General features: G+C 37.7%; 1 protein-coding gene across 1 annotated transcript in view; it reads left to right on the forward strand.

Moving 5' to 3' along the window:
* The window catches only part of GMDS (GDP-mannose 4,6-dehydratase), a 628,119-nt gene that overhangs the window by 323,840 nt on the left and 284,011 nt on the right, over window positions 1-20,268 (forward strand). Inside the window, exon 7 of the mRNA XM_049654927.1 lies at window positions 140-267. Within this exon, the coding sequence (XP_049510884.1) occupies window positions 140-267 (128 nt within the window). The remainder of the gene's footprint in view (window positions 1-139; window positions 268-20,268) is intronic.

The raw sequence follows: 20,268 nt of genomic DNA on the forward strand, positions 1-20,268 counted from the left end.
TTTCATTCTTATTTTAAAGGAGGGGGAATGGGGGAGAATGAAAGAAATGCCTAGAGGCTGAGATTGGATTTGGTTCACCAAACTGTTAAATGTCAAATGTACTATCTGATAATACATACATCATTTTATCTCTTTTTAGGAGCTAATTTTGTTACTAGAAAAATTAGCCGGTCAGTGGCTAAGATTTACCTTGGACAACTGGAATGTTTCAGCTTGGGAAATCTGGATGCCAAGCGAGATTGGGGCCATGCCAAGGACTATGTAGAGGTAGGAACTGACTCATTATGTTCTTAAAAATACCTGTATCAGTTGGTGTTTTCAATGCCAGGCCTCTGGTGGAAAAGCATGACCTAGAAGAAGTGGTAGCATATAAAATTTTGCTAATGCAGATATATTTACACTCACACTGCTTTCATTTTAAGGCTCCATGGTTCCATTTTACATGTAGATGACACTGAATGTTACTTGAATGTGGAAACCTTTCACAATTGTTCTTTCCATCATTAAAATGAAGGTGTCAGTCAGTTGTTCCGAGGATGGTTGAAAAATGTTTGAGTAGTATTCTTTCCTTCCTAAAGCCTCTATCTCCTCACTTTGTGCACCTTCTCCCTCCTGCCTACTCAAAAGCCATATAACTGTGAAAAAAAATTTAGGTATACAGGTACAGTTCTCAGAGCTTCAGGAAATACTCCCTAATTTCAGTTTGTATAATCTAAGACTTTCAGGTTTACATTATTCTACTAAAGTACTCTAAGAGTGAAATTCTTGCAGAGGTTTTGGTTTCTGCTGCTTGAGTGTCTGGTTATTACCCTACATACTTCTCAATGTGTGACTTTACACACCAATGAATTTTGTTTATTAAATAGAGATAGAGTTGTTAATAATGATAATATTGCATAATACTGGATATAGTTGAAGGGAAATTCAAATTCTCACTCTTGGGATTTATCTGCACATTAAATTCTGGTCTGAATTAGATGTGTTACATGTGTAAGTAGTGTGATTTTTCTTTAAGCAAATGGTTATATTTTACCTTTCCCTGATCAGTATCCTTTTAAATATACATGGCTCTTTCTGTGGCCAGACATGAAGGAGCATGTTGGTGACATTGTCTTTTTCCCTGGAGTCTGTTTGTCCTTGTTTAGGTGCTTACAGATTTCCTGTGCTCAGGAGACTATTTCTGTCCTTAATGATTCGTCTCTGGGAAACCGGATCTGGCTTCCTTGTTCATTGATGCGATTCAAAAAGAAACTTGAACGTTTACGAAAGAAAGCAAACAAGTAGTTTACTTGCTAACACAGAGATTAGTTTCAGGTGTTATTATTTTTGTTCATAACAATTAAAAATGGGTACTTGTACACCTAATACTGATTTATATTATGGATGAAGAACAGCTTTGATTTTAAATTTTGAACAGCATAACATTTAGATAATTTCGGTATGTTCTTTGAAGCTGTCATTACAAAGAGGCATTTTATGACAATAGACATTAGGTACATTCTAAGAACATTTCATTAAAAAATGTATAAGACCACCTTTTCAGAAATTTAAGAAGTAGGAGAAAGGAGATGTTAATAATAGAAGCTGAAACTCTGTTTTGTCTAATCTATATGGCCTTACCTACTTAAAAATATGAGGCAAGGTTCATAAAAATGATTTTTTTTTCAAAACTATCATTCTAGCTTTCTGCATATGCTTAGAGCAGTAGATAGCTGTATAGTTATCTTTCTTTATCCAAATTCTTGTTCTCCAAATTCAGAACCAAATAGATCAAATTTCATTCTATTTAACTTTATTTTTTTGCACTGGGGCAAAAAATGAAGTTTGTACTAGAACTCAGAAATAGATTTTGATAGAGAAACAGTATACCAAATCTTAATAATGTTTATTACCATTTATGTTTATTTTTCTCTTTGTATTTCTATATTTTCCATATATTTGAAATGAATATAAACTTTTCAATCAGAAAAAAATTTAATGACATTTTAAAAATAAGCCAAAAAGTGTTTTAGAAACTCATGACACTGTTAAATACATAAGTAATGAGTAAGTCTTTTGTGAGCTCAGTGGATCTGGAAGAAGGACCCTGGTATCATCTCATTCCCCAAATGCCAAGGCTAGCACTGGTCCTGGGTGTAGCTCAAACCTTGAAACAAAGGGGCCACATTTGTATTCATTTAAAATAAAAGCATTTTATAAACATTTTGGCTCAAAGACTTCAAAAAGGTCTTCCCAAATGCCATTTTGAAGATTCCTTGACAAAATGGTATCAGTACAGTGAACCAAAGCATCCACGCAAGAGTAAAATGTTCTGGCCTTTCAGGAAAAATGTAAAATTTTCAGATTTTATGGAGACACAGACATACAAAATTAAGTCATTGTCATTGTCATTCAAGACCTGGCTTGTTCCACAGTACAAGTAGGTTTTGCTGAACCCTGGGGTTCAGACAGTAACACATGTTGATAATGCAAGAAGTATTATATAGTTCTCATTTATGGGTCCTGAAGGATGTCTCAATTTAAATTTCTTGATTTCTGAAAAAGTGCCATTATTAAGTAAGAATACGTAGTTTGCTATTTCCATTTTAAGAAGTGTTACCATCTCTTGCATTTCTAAACGTGTTAAAATGAGGTTACTTCACAGACTTACGACTAAAAGCAGATGTTGCTAAAATTAAAATCAACAAGCATAAGAATGAAAAAAGAGAAACATTGTATGTTTAAAGTGCATCTGCATCCTGGCGCTATAATCAGCTTTAGAATAAAGGAGCCTTGGCAAGTACAGATCAAACAAGTTATAATAGCATCTTATTTACACACGTTTTAATTATATAATCTTTCTCATTTATACACAAACATGTTGCACTGGTGAATCTTTAGATTAAGTGACTTACACTTTTTTACTTATGGATAAACTTCCATGATGAAGAGTAGAGAGCGTTTGACAGAGTATAGGGATCCTAGCTGTGTCAGTGATTTGTTCTTCAGTCTTAGGGCTTTATATCTCAGCTTACCCATCTGTGAAAAGGGCCTAATAACAACCCTGTAAAAAATTAGCATTAATGTGCTGTACATTCATGATTAGAATCTACCTCTGTCTTGTAAACATTTTTGCAAGAATTTATACAAAGCCACTTCCTGTTGCTGATTCAAGTTCATTAACATCCATTTATAGTCTTGTTTCCTAGATCAAAATGATTTAAAACTTAAACTGAGTGGGTAAGGGGTATTTCAACTTGAAGTGAAGAATATAAAAACTATATTAAATCATGCTGTACTTCAGAATAAATAAGTTATGTGCTTACATCTTTTCCAATAATCTTTATTATAAACATTTTAAACGTACAGGATTGTTGAATGAATTTTACCATTAACAGCCATATACCCACCACCCAGATCCTATAATTAACATCTACAATTGTTGCAACTTGAGAAAAAAAAAGTATTACTGTTTAAAAACTACTCTGTAGTGCTGATGGCTCAGAGCTCTAAATACTCAATTTACACAAATGCAGGTTGTCGAGAATTTGTACTTCTTACAGGATATAGTCAGTTGATAATTCAAACTTTTGAAATATTTTATCTTCTTAAATAATTATGTGACACCATCACACTCTTTTCATGCCTGCCTCCGTCCACATACATTGAACCATTGTATTTATGAGAACACATTCAAACAAATTCAAGATGTCAACACAGTACCAGTGGTGCCTGAAAGGAGAGGATCTCTAACTTCTCTAGGAGGCACTGTTCTTTCCACACACCTTCTGTTGACTACCTACCATGGTCATGGTTCTAGTTGCTGTAGATGACAGTCTTGTAAACTTTGTCTAAAGCCACATAAGCCTGCACAATGCTAAATTTCACAAATGTAAGCAGATTTCTTTATCATGGACTGGCTTCTCAAAACTTAGAATATATGAATGCACTACTGCCTATTAAGATTAATAAAGTGTTTCTCAAACTTATTTCACTTTGCTACCCTTTTAATAATTATATATATATATATATATATATATATGTGTGTGTGTGTGTGTGTATGTGTATATATATATATATATATATATATATATATAAACATTAACAGTGAAGAGTTGGAAAATGGCACTATATGTTTAAAATTAATGGTAACAGTTTGATTAATGAGGTCCCAGTGTGATCCTACCTTGATAAAACTAGCTAGGATACAACTTTAGCTGGAAAATATGGAATATGGAACGATGACCTAATTGATAAGCACTGGACTGGAAGTATCTTTAAGCTTTTATCAACTCACAAGAGGGTCCTTAGTCTTGGGATACATGGATAATCAGTGACCCAAGTCTGAACTTTTTCCAAGACTCAGCAAAACCATTTAAAAAATATCATGAGGTTTTACTACCAACAACTGACCATACAGATATTCCTGAAGAGTTCTCCTGTTCTCAAGGCAATCCGGGGCACATTCATATTATGGGGGGTAGGGCGGGATTTTTGAGACTCATCTGAATTTTAATATAATAGTCCCTCACACACACCTCTTTCTTTTCTCCCTCCCTCCCTCCCTCCCTCCTTTCTTCCTTCCTTCCTTCCTTCCTTCCTTCCTTCCTTCCTTCCTTTTTCTTTCTTCCTCCTCCTCCTCCTCCTCCTCCTCCTCCTCCTCCTCCTTCTCCTCTTTTTTGGCAGGTAGCATATATTAATTTTAAAAAACTACTTTTAGAAATAAAAATAATAAAAATTGCCAAATGTTGGATGCTCATTATGGGTCAAAAACTTTATAGAGGACTTTACATACATTATCTTATATGAAACATACAACAATCCTTTATGGATGAAGGGACTGAGGGTTGGAGAGTTCAGGGTACGATTTGCCCAAAGCCATGGCCATCAGAGATGAATGAAGCCAGAACTCCAGCCCAGGCCTGATAGCTAAGCCATGTTCATAACCACTAATTCTCACTGAAGTGAGGGGAGGAGAGACATAAGCAGTGGGGTCTGCCTAACTTTCCATTTCCCAGAGAGCCAAGACATTGAACTTCTCTCTCTTTTCTCTCTGTGCCATTTATAGTTCAAATGGAGGAGAAATATCTGGAAGAGAGTGTGTGGCTGAAACAGAGATGATCAGATCTTGCTGAACTCATTATATTGACCGTATTAGGCAAAGATGCGGAGGGTGTGTTTGGGGAAAATGGATAGTTAGATGTCCATCCCTCTCTGTTCATTGTCTTCTGCATGAGTTAATTTTTCTTACAGCTTCCAGTTCTCAGCTGATAAAAGAGACCAGGGGAAAGCCAGGGAGCCTCTGGCAGGGGGAGAAGTAGACTGTTGACAGAGCTGGGGAGGATTAACCAGTGTTTCCCCCTTGTTTCTAATTCATCTGTCAGTCTGCTGCTAGCATTTTGCATCCTGTGTTAATTCATACAAATCTGGAAAGAAAGTATGCCATTTAAACTTTCTGAGATTTTATTTAAGGGAAAGCTTACTAGTTGCAACATCAACAAATAGGGTTTTTTTTCTTTTTTATGTTCAGCGGAGTAGCTTGATTACTTGTTGTGTTTGAATTCTCAAAGTGTTCATGGTGCCAGAGTATTCTTTAGTAAGGCCTCACTAAACAAATGCAGAAAGTCATAGTTGCCTTATTTCCTCTGGCCAGGTCTTGTGTGGCTGGGGATGATATCACAGGAGTGAATGTGCCCCAAGATCCCCAGAACCTCTAGACTGTTTAAATTGCTACCTCAGTGAATGAAGACTACACCATCAAAGTTTCTAAGATGGATTATTCATCAAGTTTTCATCCACAGATAGTTTAGGAACAAGGAGGTGGATGCATTTTTAGATATTTTCAATTGTATTTTAAAAATCTAAAATTGAGCATCTGACATTAAATTGGAAAAAGTAGTTCTTGGCAAATGTGTATAAGTGTGTGAATGTGGAGGGAAAAAATGAAAATGAATATAGAATGGAGTTGCATACTCAGGAGATACAGTGCCTGTGGAAATGGATTATGAAACTTTGTGTAAATGCCATTTAAGTTCTAATGGGTAGCAATTAACCACATTAAGGTGGAAGCTTGTACTCCACCCTTTACTCACTCTCATGATGCTAAGTGTCATTATACCACTGTGGAACATGAAACGATACCTTGTACCTAAGAAAGTCCTGGTTCTATTTCTGAGAACAGTCCTAGGGAAACAGTGTGAAAGCCCCTTCCTGTTCCTCTTAGATTATGACACTCATTGACTTACATGTAAAGTGTACTGTGAGATTCCACGAGCTTTCTGCTTCCACCGCCCGTCAGGCCTGCCCAGTCCCTTTGTGCTGGTCCTCATCCGGGCTGAGCTACCCTTCCTCATGCTCTCCTCTGTCCTTCCTGCTTCTCTCCTTTCACTGGCCTTCCACTTCACATCTGCTTCCACCCACAAATGAAAACTGGCTATTTAACTTTAATAACAAGGCTATTCGTGTGATATAGACATAATTGCCTCTTTTAAAATACGACATCATCTAAATTTGATGATGAATTTGCCTGTAGAAGGTATGTATCTTTAATATTAAATGCCTCATTTTTTATACTAGCACACTCTGGAAAGGACAGAAAGTATTTGCAATGAAGTTAGTCTTTCCTACTTTCATGTGACTCATGCCCAGGAATGCCAATAAATTAATATCTCTCATACACACACACACACGCGCGCGCGCGCACACACACACACACACACACACACACACACAGAAACAATCCTAATTTTTACACTCATTCTAAAGTACTGTTTGGTTTCATCCTAGTTTTCTGCTTTATTCACAGGGAATCATTTACTAAAATTATGTTTTGTCCTCACAGAGTCTGGCCCTGTGGCCCTTTCCTATAGCTTTCTCAGACCACTTGAGAGCCTCTTACTGCCCTCATGATCCCAGGCTCCAGGTTCCCAGTCTTGGCCTTATGGGGCCCTTTAATACAAGCGTGTTAATTTTGCCTTTATATCCAAAACCATAAAGGAAAAACCTGTTCCAAATAGAATATTCTGTAAGGCAAGGACATGGATTTTATTTTCTGCTTCTGTGTACCATGCTAGAAAATATCTCCTCTGCTTATTCTCTGCAGTGAATTGTCAAAAATTCTCCTTATCTTTTCTTTCTAAGGAAGGAAAAAATTTTGATCCCCTCTCTGAGTATTGGATCTTCTGCATTTGTGAGATCAGTTATTTCTTTTTCTACATATTGAGTTTAGTAAAATTGGGATACCTGATGGCTTTGTAGAGCAATTAGATCTGAACTCAAGGACAATCTCTGTGGTAGATACCTTAATCTGTCCCACTGATGGTCTGGTTGCCCAGGGAAGCAATTGTGATACCAAGAGGCAGACACCTTTTTGGACTGTCTTGGGAATAGATGCTGTACAGGAATGAAATGTCTGCCACTTTGAGTTGCTAGTTAAATAGCTTTAAATGGGTTTGTTCCATGACTTTGTCCCATGTTCTTTACTCTCTGCCTTATTGTGGTTCAAGGATAATCAAAAGCCACTGTCCTCTTGGGATCAGATTTCCAAAAGGTTTTCCCATGTAGCTTTTACCATTGTTCGAGAAACTGGATGTATCACGCATGCAGGCTAAATATGCCCCAAATGGATGAATTTGGGATACCATTAAGCAAAGATCCCCTTTTCATTTTAGGAAAGATAGACTGGGGCTTGAGCCAGGCCCAGTTAATTAACAAGTGCAGTTTTACAGAAGTAGAATTACTTAAAGGCAAAATTGAGAAACCTTTTGTAAAACTGTCTTTGCATTGTTGATTTGAGACTCCCATGGAAATAAATAGTAAAGTTCCTACAGAAAGAGATGAATTACTCCTTAGAATAGCTTCCCAGCTACCTCTCAAAGTTATGTAAAATATTTGAGATCACTTATGTTATGTTTTTTCATTATAAGGGGAATGGTTGGGTTTAACTCATTACTGTTTATTACTTCCTGAAGAATCTAAGTAAATTGAAATCTCTGAGAATAAAACCATTTCTCCACAAGCATAGGCTATGATGTGGTTAGTTGGCTAGTGCCAGTCTCTCTCCACGAAGCTCCTTGAAGGCAGGGACTGGCTATTATTCCTCTTTGTCTTAATTGTGCTTCCCAACATGCCTGGCACAGAATGGTAGATGCCCAAAAAATACTCTCCCAATTTGACCATTTCTTTATATGGTTTATAAAAATGAATATGTATATATGAAATGTGTTTTATCCCTCTCATTACTAAAAGATTATTTTCTAAACTTAGCATAAGACATTATCTACTGAATATGATTTTAACCATATTTTAGGTTTTAATTGTGATGGATTTACTTGATGCTAGCAAGTAATTTTCAAGCAATTTTCACTCTTGTTACATGCAGACCATAAAGGAAAACTGAATAGTGCCCATATGTTCTTGTACTATGATAAGTTTCCCAATTATCTGCAGATTCTACTATCATTAGACTTTATTCCTATTTGTAAAAGAAGGATATTTGAGCAGATGGAAGAAGTAGAATGAAAGACTGATATACTGGTCCTGATTTACCAAACAGAATTTTCATAATCACAAAAGTAGCATTGGCTTACAAGATTAAGTGCCCCTCTGCATGAGTGGTAACACTGACGTCTGCTCATTCAGAAACATCTTTCCTTGTGTGGTCCTCACTATATTTTGTCGTAGTTTTCAAGCCCGTCATTTGGTAGAGGATTCTTCTAGATAAAGCAGGATTTCTGTCACGAATTCTATTGTTTTTGGAAAACTTTCACTCCTCCTTGCCTTCCCCCTTCTTGTCCCCCCTCCCAGTCCCCAGTATCTCCTTCACCACCCACACCCACACACATGCACACATACACATAATAGGAGCAGGTAACTTTCTAATAATACGACTTTGTTTTTGTACATGTAAAAGTTAAAGATTCTTATATGGAGATCTCTGATAGCAGCTGTAGAAAACTGTAAACTGTGTAGCTAGCAGAAAAGAGAAGTATTCTGTGGTATCTTTTTAAGTGCTCCGAGTGTGTACTTTCATTTCCTCCGAGCAGATCCCTGTTCCCAGGTCCATCCTCCAGCTTCTGACTCACAAAGTGGAGTGGTGAGCTTCCGCCCCAGGGGCGATGGTGTGTGGGTTGCCTGGGTGGAGCCTGGAGGAGGCAGGTTGCATTCCAGGAAGGTGACCAAGGCCCTTGCCTCTTGGCCATTCTGTCACCAAGTCCACACAATACAAATACTCATGCTGGGTGTGGCACTTGATTCTCTCTCCTTGCCAGTGCAAAGGCAAAGATCAGAATCCCCGAGGCTTCATGGCTTCATGTGTTTTTTCTTATAATATCTCCTTTAAGTCAAGAATTGCTTGCTGATTTTCACTGGATCTTAAATTTCAAGTTTGAAAACAAAATACAAAGAGCTTTCACCAGACTTTTTTTTTAACCCCCTGAAGGTTATCCTCTTATATTTGTGTAGTGCTTTATCATTTATATCTTTGGATTCAATTCTCCCAATAAATTTTAGTCAGGGATTAGGAGAGCAGGAATTGTTATTTGCATTTCCATATGAAAAATCTGGCTTGGAAAGGAGATGCCCAGGCCTTGTGTTGAACATGGCTCTTCAGCACAATCCCTTCATGTGATACAGCATGACATTTCTGGCTTGATTCTTGGTATATTGAGTCATTCTTGTGAGATTTTAAAGCCATTTTTTTTTACCCCTCTAATAAGTATACCCCTCACTAGAAATTACAAATTAACTAGCATTTTTACCACTGGCCTTCTGTGGAAAAAAGAACACACAAAAGAGAAACTGAGATAGAAAGAAACTCTAAAACATTTGAAGAGCCAAAAATTAAAAGGCCAGGTCTTCTATTCTAAATGGGAGACTTCCTCTGCAGTATTAACTTAATAGTTGTACACTCATATAATTTTAAGAAGATATCAACTCTGTACAGGAAATACAGGTTTCACAGAAATCATTTCATTTGATCCTTATCTTCAAAAAAAACTGAATAAGTTTGAAGAAATGGGATAGGTAGTTTAAATTCCATCACCTTTTGTCAGTGACAGCTGAAAGCTTCATTGTAGTTAACTATCTGCTAGAGCCTTTGGGAAACCAAAGCATCATTGACTGGCTGGGCTAAATGAGTCATCTATTAAAATTATCCCTAATGAATTACTGGTTTGCTTGTTTAATTGCGCGTGATGTAGGGCTCTGAGATGTTAGAAGTCTAGTGAGACTCAAAGAAATTGTGTTGACTTCATTAAGCATGTCAGTAGGATCTTTCCTAACTCACCATGTGCAGACATTCCCTCTCCTCCTCCCTCCATCTTCCTTTCTTTCTCTCTCTTCCTCCCTCATTCCTTCCCTCTGTTCTATCCCTCTTTTTCTCCTCCTTCCCCTTCCTTTCCCCTCTGTCCTTCCACCCTTCCTGTCATCTCTCTCTCCCTCTTTCTTCCTCTCTCTCTGCAGGGGGGACCGGGGGAAGGGGAGGGGAACAGTATCAAGAAGTCTTACTTCTGAGCCTCTGTGATAGGGCTAACAGTGTCTTGAGTATTAACCACCTGGCTTTGCTCAATGAAAACCCTTTTAAAGCATGACAGACTACTAGTGGTATGCCCTGTTTCACTTGATGTGTGCTGGGCACTATGTGAACAGCATTATACTGTGGCTAGGTGGCTAGTGGGCTTCCTCTCTTTTTCCTACAGCTGTGTTTTCCATATAAACTGGAGTAGCAAAAACATCAGGATGAGAAAAAACTAAATTACATGAAAACCATGATTATCACACAAGTTTGTGTTAAAAAAATAATTAATGACAGTTGTTGCATCGGGAAGAATTTTAAGATCTTTAGGTACAGCTTATGTTCCATCTTTGTAGCATGTTTGAGAGGTAGCGAGGCAGTCTGCTCATTTCTTCTCAAAATTCTGCTCTGCCTTGGGGTCACTCTGAGCTGCCTCTTTTTTATTACTCTCCTCCCCAGCTGCTTATCCACAAGGATTGACCATTTCCCCTGTAGTCCTGTCACCCTTTATTTACAACCCTTTGAATCGCTGCTGCCAGAGCCCTTGTCCCAAGTTAGCTGGGCAGCCTTCTCACAGACACAAAACTTTCCACATCTGATCACCATGCTGACCTTGTTTCATAGCCCCGAGTGCCCTCAGAGTACCTGAAACATAGGACGTGCTCAGTGGGTGTTTATGGAATGAATACCCCAGAATGAATGGACCTCAAACCAGATTAGCTTCATCTATTCATTTAATTTAAAAACTGAAGCAACTTTATTTATCCTCCTATCCTTTGCCCTCATCTAGTAGGTGAAGCAGTTCATTATTCAGAGATATTCACTGATAGATAGATTGAGATAAAACAGTTCAGAGTCTGAACATAACTCCAGTCTTTCATGGTCTTCCCACTATAGCATCTGTCAGATCATGTGACCAACACAAGGGCTACATTATGCATTTTATCATCACTGTGAAGACTCATCATCTAGGTGGTCCATGCACCAGTTAGGGATTACACTCAGTTACAAGTGACAGCTTACTAGGGATCACTGTTTATTTACCACCAGAAGTCCAGAGGCAGGGGCAAGCCACTTACACAATTCATAGATGCCAGGCCCAAATATCTGATCATGACTCCACAGTGGCAGCAGTCCCAGCTGTCCTGCGCAAATCCCCTAAGGACTGTGTCAAGGAAGAGAAGGCTGCAAATCTCTGGGTGACCAGCCCTAGCATTCTGTTAGCCAGAGCCATGGCCCGTAGCCACCGTGCTCAGTAAGGAAGATCATGAGGCCAGGTTTGTAGTCTCTCAGACTCTCTTCCTGGTTGAAGACCAGAGACTGGGTGCTGCAGGAGACACCTGCCTGTGTTCAACTGTGCTCTTGCAAATGGCATGGTTCTGAACTGGCCAGAGTGGGTGAGGGACAGAAAGAGACGCCCTGCCTCACCCCAAAAGCTTGTGTTGAGTGCTGTACCACATTTGGACTTCATGTGTTTGTAAACAACCACATTAAATTGGATGTTCAAGAAGCCAGAGTGTAGACTACAGTTACTTTAAACTCTGTATTTAAAGGCTTATTTTTTAAATAGTTTTTGTGATAATTCACAGATGCTCAGTCTAACACAAATCATACTCTATTGGCTTCCAGAATTTTGCAGTAGTACCTATTTAAAGATTGCTAGTAGCTTATATCCACCATCAAGAAAACCATTCAGATCTGTGGTATAGATCTACTGTGCTATTCCCTCCCCAACCCCTTCCACTTACTGGTATGGATGGGAACGTAATGCAAAACTGTGCTTGTCTTATTTACATAAATCTCCCTGTTAGCTTTCCGTTTTACCATATCTGCATTTTTGTGTTTGACCTATTAGTGCTTTTTTGGTTTTATAAAGAAAAAAAAAGTGCTTCCCTCAGCAGAACCATCTGGCTTCGTTTCCTGTTCCTCAGCAACTCTATGTGTATTCTAACAAGGCCAGCCCTGTGGTTTTCCGAGTGGTGCTGTTACACTGGTGGTCTTAGAATTCAACAGGAGTGATGGAAAAGTTACACTATAGGCTTCTTTCAAGTCTAAAGTTTCCAAGGTGAAAAAAATGCATATTATTGTCATTTTGATATAGCATTATTTTTTTCTGTTACTGAAATATAGTCTTTTAAAATGCATTACACCCTTCTATTCTTTGAGGAAGAAAATGCTTCTCAAATGTCTTTTAGATAATGGGCTACCAAATTTGCATATCAGCAAATTGAGGTGAATGAAAATATAATTGGGACATGCTTATAATATGCAAGTTTTTTTAAAAAGTCAGTTAACAGTAACTAGGTTTTTTTTTCTTAAATTGTGATATAATTCAAACATAACATTACAGTTGATACTTGAACAGCATAGGTTGGGAACTGTGTAGGTCCACTTATATATAGATTTTTAAAAAAATAAATACAGTATAGCACTGTAAATGTATTTTCCTTATGATTTTCTTATTGACGTCTTCTTTTCTCTAGCTTAGTTTATTATAAGAATACAGTAGATAATACATAGACAAAATATGTGTTAATCCACTGTGTATGTTATTGGTAAGGCTCTGGCTAATAGTAAGCTATCAGTAGCTAAATTTTGAGGGAGTCAAAAGTTAATAGATGGATCTTTGTGCAGGGGTGTCAGTGCCCCTAACCCCTGCATTTTTCAAGGATCATCTGTATATTAGTGTCAGGTAAAAGCATAATTTTTCAGTCTTTATATATATTGCAAATTGATCAGGACAGTAGTCTAGTTAACACTCATTACCATACATAGTTACCATTTTTTTTCTTTTGGTGAGAACTTTTAAGATGTACTCTCTTAGCAACTTTGAAATTTACAATACAGTATTAGAACTATAATCACTATCCTGTACATTACAACCCATGACTTACTTGTAAGTAAGTTATGATGGACCTTTATTCCTTTTGACCACTTTCACCCATTTCACCTGCCCCCAACTCATGCCTCTGGCAGCCACCAATCTGTTCTCTGTATCTATGAGCTCAGTTTTTTGTTTTTGTTTTTGTTTAGATTCTACATATAAGTGGGATCATACAGTATTTGACTTTCTCTTTCTGATTATTTCATGTAGCATAATGCCCTCAAGTTCCATCCATGTTGTCACAAATGGCAAGATTTCCTCCTTTTCTCAATGGCTAAATAATATTTGTATGTTTTTGTATAACAGGTATTTTCTTAAAGGATCAAATAATTAAAGGACCAAGTAACAATAAATAAGAGGAAGCCAGTTTTGTAACTGAAAGATTCTCTATACTCTCTTTTTTGTGTGACAGAAGATAACATAAATCTGCTTTTGACAGGTGATTTGTTAATGCTGCTTTGGCCTTTTAGTGCGCTTAGAGATCATCTGGGAATTGGATCTGTTCCCAGACAGGCATGTGTATAAGGAAGTGAAACTCTGTATTTTTTTTTTATTAAAAAAATGTTTTTAAGTTTATTTGTTTATTTTGAGAGGGACAGAGTAAGTGGGGGAGGGTTAGAGAGAGAGGAAGACAGAGAATCCCAAGCAAGCTCTGCACTACCTACATAGAGCCTGATGTGGGGCTCGAAGCCATGAAACCATGAGATCATGACCTGAGCCGAAAACAAGAGTCGGACACTTAACCAACTGAGCCACCCAGGCACCCCTAAACTCTGTATTTTTATGTTGTAATATTCCACAGATTTTTTAAAAAATTTCTCACCAAGGGCAAATATGCCCTTATTTTCTTTTCTGAAATGCTTCTTTTAAATATAACATCATTGTTTTTAGACACAAATTAAAAGGCTTTTTTTGAGAGTCAAAAGGTTTTTATTTGTGTATGTGATACTTACCTGTGTTCCTGCCTTCCATCCATCCATCTATCTTTTCATTCTTCCATCCATCCATATCACGTGGCAACTCAGATACACCATCTATAGAGAGAAGAAGATCCTCGTGGTATTTTTTTCTCCTTCTTTGTTTTCTTTCTTAACTTTCTTTCTTTCTTTTTTTAATAGGTATCATTTTCATCAACCAGTAGGCATTACATTTGGGGACAAATTTTACTACATAAGATATTAAAATTAGAGTGCTTAACCTAATGTTTATACAAAGGAAGGAGAAAAAAATTATCTCCAGAATTATTTAATTAGGTCACTTATTTTTGGTGATGAAGGATGATGAATGCTAACAGAAAAGGACTATGAGATCTCTGATTCTTCTGTGAAGTTTAAAAACTATAACCTCCCACTTGCTGTTTTTTATGAAGGAAGACACTGAAAGAAACTCTGCACTAGGGGTTACAGTTATTTGTGGTGTTTTTCCTCCTGTATTTGTCTTCGATCCCTCCAAGACCTTGATTAGCCTGAATGCTGCTTGAAGGTGTGCAAAGTTGAAGGGAATGTTCATTTTTAATTTTAAGAGGAAGAGAAAAAGTTAAAAATTAAAGCTAATAAAAGTTAATGAGGAACATTAAAATCCTTTAATGGTTCAATTTATATTGCAAGTCAGAATGGTTAACACTACTATTGTATACATGTTGGCAACATCCTTTCTCTGCTGTAATTCTTTTCCCTGGAATATGAGCCAATGAAAGATGGAAGGCATATCATACTTTCATGATCTCTGCTCATTCTTTTCACAAACTCCACACTTTTTTTTTAATGGGAGGAAGAACTGGGACAAAGAAATTAAAATGTAAAGGTCTGCTTTGGGTTTTCTCTCTCTCTCTCTCTCTCTCTCTCTCTCTCTCTCTTCGCCATTTTCCCCCTTATTTGACAGATTACTGAATAAAACATAGTTATCAGCAGAGTGACCACTTCTAACTGTCTCTTTGTGCTTAAAAATTTATTTTGGGATGGGAAGCATTCCCCAAACCCAGAGGGTACACTTAATATGCCAGTTTTCATTTGAGAAGAATTACTTTTCAGTTGTAGGTGTTCTGGGATGTAGCCTGACTCAACATCCAGTATTAATGGACCAAAGATAGAACAGCTGAACTTTCTGACTGGCCTTCTTTGGGAGACATTAGCATGTCCCTAGAGACAGTTTCCCTAGCTCTAGTTACTCGGATCAGTATGTAGGGAAAGCTTATTACTTTTAGAAACATTACTCTTGGATGGCCCTGTCTGTTACTAGGATCAAATATATGGTACGCATTGCTGTTTTCTTTGTGTTGGAAGTGAACTAGAGCCTCACTGTATCCCCAACTGCAGAATCCAGACTATGGGAATCCATTCCATATCAGACCACCTTGAAAGAGGTACTTCGGCTACTAGGATGAATAAAAAAGCCAGACCATCCTCATGTAGAAATCATTGCAACAGTCACAGATGCTGTAGAACAATTCTAAGTAATGGTTAATGAAGTGAACCTTTTGTGATTAAATTATAATCAATTGCCCTTGCTCCAGAGTTATCAGTGATTTTTCTTAAAAACACATTACCACATTTTGTATAGCATTTTTTAAAAGTTAATCCTCCACTCATCCAGGAGAATACTTCTATCATACATTTTCTAGAGGGCGTTTACCTCATGAGCTGGTTTTATTAGAATTAAATATATGCTGTGGAACTTACCTCCATTTAGAACATGAAATCTTGCTTGTTTTCTTGCCTCCTGTTTTCTTGGCTTGAGAACTTCTTGTAGTAAAGACAGTTGACTGTATGGCTTGACACAAAAAACCCTGTTCCATGCCTGCTCTGCTGGTGGTCCTTAGACTGTGCTGCTATTTGCTAGCTGTGGGGCTGCAAACCCATCACTTTTTCACTCTGAGTCTTAATTTTCTCCTCTTCAGAGTGAGGGAGCTGGGGTCCTACACAGTGTAAGATTCATAATCTGAGAATATGATTTTAGCATAATAAACACTTTTTCCATGAAAGTCTTATTTGCCATCTAGTATAAAATTTGTTTTGTTTTCAGTGATACAGAATATACTTTCATGTTTTGACATTGTAAAACTCCTAAGTGAAACAAATCATTTATATAGCCTGATGTCATGTATTTTTTTTCCAGTTTTTGCCACTTAATCCGGACTAATTTAAAATTTCTTTTTTCATGCCATGATAAAAGATGCTATAGAATATCACTGTGAGTCATTTAATTTTAGGAAATTTAAAATTTTCTAGTAGCCACATTTTAAAACATAAAAAGAACCAGGTGAACTTAATTTTAATATTTAACCCAATGTATCCAAACTATTCCTTTTTGTGTTACTAAGTTTTTACAGTCTATGCAACAATGTGTTTTATACTTTACAGCAAATCTCAACTCAAATTAGCCACATTCCAAGTCATATTTCAAACTGGCTCCTACGGTAGTGAACACTTTAATGAAATTCTGTATATTTGTAGATTTAGAATTTGCTTCATTTATACACAGAGTTGCATACTTTAAAACTAGTTTTTTAAGTTTATTTTGAGAGAGAAAGAGAGTATGAGCAGGGGAGGGGCAGAGAGAGGGAGAGAGAGGGAGAGGCAGAGTATGAGCAGGGGAGAGGCAGAGAGAGAGAGAGAAAGAGAGAGAGAGAGAGAGAGAGAGAGAGAGAGAGAGAGAGAGAAAACCAGAATTGTAAGCAGGCTCCACACCATCAGCACAGAGCCCAACATGAGACTCCCAACTCACAAGCTATGACATTATAACCAGAGCCAGATGCTTGCTTAACCGACTGAAACACCCAGGCGCCCCTACAGAGTTGTATACTTCAAAACCAGCATTCATACATGTAGTTGTGGAATCCTAGAGAAGGACATCTATGAGAAAAGAAACCGTAGATGCTTGTATGATGCCATTTTTTAGATAAGCAATTTGTCATTTTTCTGTGTAGTGATACGTGATTTGACATCAGTGGCCTTCCCTCTGTCCCACTAGTAATTTTTGGGGACCACAGCCTGGTAGTCTCTGCACGCTCAAGGGGGCAGGCAGAAGACTTTCTTCACAGTTTTTTTTTTTCCCAGAGTGAGATTTTTTATGGAGATTTTGAAGGGCTGTAGCTAGCGCCATTCACAAATGGACATCTTCAATCATCTGAAATGCAGATTACCCTTGGGAAAAACAGCCACACAAGAATCACTGTGAGACTGGGGGTACCAGTTAAAAGGAAAGCAGCTCAGTCAAGCCTTAGACTTTGCAATCCAGAGAATTCTACAATTTTTAAAGTAAAGGAGCTTAGAAAGCCTATAGTTGTTGACATAGGATTAACCATAAGAACAGAGTAAGTATTTATCTTTGGATGTTTGATTTAGACTAGATAGAGTCATTGTAACTGTTCTTTTAGACAGATGATTCAGAGGTAGGCAGAATCTCAGTTGTCAAATGAAATTCTGGACTAACTTAATTAAGTGCTTTAACTTCATACTAAGAATCAATTTAATTTTGGAGAACAGTTTAGCTGTACCTTTCTCTATGATTTGTTCCATTTAAAGACTGCCAAACTTCACTAATTACAAAAACCCAAAAGTCTTTGTTTAAAAGGAACTTCATCAAGTCTCATGGTGTGTGCTTTTTATTCTTAGGGACAGCAATACAAATAAATTAAACATTTATAACTTTACCGGTATGACTGATAGCCTGAGGTTTCAGGCGAATCCTCCAATCTTTCTGTTTATATAGCATCTTCTTTTCCAAGGATCTCAAACTACCTTTCTGAACAAGTTGGTATAGGTTTCCTAATTACAAACATGTGGATGCTTTAACACCCCTGGGGGCTAGAATAGCTGCCTCTAGAGTCAGCCCTGAGTCTGGGGCAAAACTGTGATATTTAGCCCAGGTCTCCTGATTCTTAGATTTCTGCTCTCATGTTTAGTTATGAAAAAGTATGAAGAGAAAGGGTAATAGAGACCATTCCAATATTTGTCCAACTGTGTATGAGCAAATAGCCACAGCAAAGTCCAATTTTACATCTCTAATTTTAGTCTTTGAGCTAAGAAGTAAACAATTCATGCTTTAGATTGCCAAGAGTCTGTTTGAAGGTCCGAGTGAAGATCAGAAGAAGTAAATCAAGAAGAGAAAAGAACTGTGGCTGAACAAAGGGATTTACTTTCCATGACCCCTTTGTTCTTTTCTGGATAGTTCTGTTAGCTGGATGACGTTAAAATGATACAATCTTCATTGAGTTTATATCACAAACCAAAATTTTTGATTCCAATTAGTATTTTTTATCAAAAAAAAATTCAGAACAAAATTGGGCAATACTCAAAAACTGCTTGTCAAAGAGAAATCTTAGGTAAAGCCTTTAAGTGAAAGCTGTAAGAAAGGAATGAACAAAAAATGGTATAGCTCACTTATGATCAGGTATTATCTCTAATAATCTCTAATATCTCAGGGCACCTGGGTGGCTCAGTCGGTTAAGCATCTGACTTTGGCTCAGGTCATGATCTTGTGGTTTGTCAGTTCAAGCCCCACGTTGGACTCTGTGCTGACAGCTCAGAGCCTGGAACCTGCTTCAGATTCTGTGTCTCCTCCTCTCTCTGCCTGTCTCATGCTCATGCTCTGTTTCTCTCTGACTCTGAATAATAAATAAACGTTAAATTTTTTTTAAATCTCTAATATCTCTAATAAGCATGCAGCATGTTATTTATAACCCTCTATTAATGTAAACTTTTTTTGTGTGTGTTTTTGTAAAATGTATGTTCCCATGGAGACCAAACTGGCTCACAGGGAAAAACGTTTCTGTGTTAGTTCTTGCACAACTTTGCTTTGTTACAGTGAACAAATCACTTATATTTTCTTTATGAAATTATTGGCCTATTCATCTGAGAAAATAAATACACTATGTCCTATAAGAAAAGGGTGCACCTATTTCAGTTAAAAGACCCCCTTGAAGATAGAACATTCCTAGGCGTGCTCATATTACTTCCCTTATTTCATCACTGAACTGGCCCAAATTAGGTATCTGGTCTTTGATTTCTTTTTTTTTTTTTTTTTTTTTTTTTGAGAGAGAGGGTGCAAGTGAGTGAGGTACAGAGAGAGAGGGAGGCAGAGAGAGAGAGAGAGAAGCGGGACTCATCTGAGTTTTTTTTTGCCTGAAGTGGGGCTCAAGATCATGACCTGAGCCAAAGTCAGATGGGTAAACAGCTGAGCCACCCAGGGACCCTGGTCTTTGATTTCTTACACAAAACTTCTTTATAAATACTTTTAGAGAGTTATCTCTACTCATAGGTCACAATTACTGCTTTATACCAGGTTTGTTTAAATTCCACTAAAATTCTTCTCTCAAATTGGTCCTGTGTGGCCTTTGATTTGTAAGAATTCACCCACTGGTTTATCATCTTCTCCCTCTGCATCGTATGGAGCTTTAAAATATCTGAGGGGGTGGGAGGAGTTAAAGTTAATGCAGATGCACACACAGACACACAAATGCACACTCACACCCATGCATGTATGTCCATCTTCTCCTAGAAGCCAAGAATCAAATGGGGGCGAAACTACATATGTGAAAGCAGGAAATGATATTAGGGGTGAGATTGCAGGTACAAACATATGAACATATTACCCTCACCCTTCATCTTCCTGGTCATACATTGACAAAGAAAATGATGGATCCTGGCAGCACTTGACTAATAGCTCTTCTGTGTGCCTGAGCGCTCACCCTCTGTCGCCAGGCACAGGGGCAAGTGCCATTCCACTCCTGCCCCCTTGCAGCATCTGGAGCCGCCATGCTTGGGCAGCCCCTGCAGCAGGTCCTCTGACCCTTCCTGCTGTCTCAGTGTCACTGAGCATATGATGGCTGGTGAGAAGTACCTTGCAAGCTGTGGTGTAGGTCACCTTGGCCCTGCGGAGAACAGGGAGTACT

Source organism: Panthera uncia, assembly GCF_023721935.1.
Source record: "Panthera uncia isolate 11264 chromosome B2 unlocalized genomic scaffold, Puncia_PCG_1.0 HiC_scaffold_25, whole genome shotgun sequence".
Lineage (NCBI taxonomy): Eukaryota > Metazoa > Chordata > Mammalia > Carnivora > Felidae > Panthera > Panthera uncia.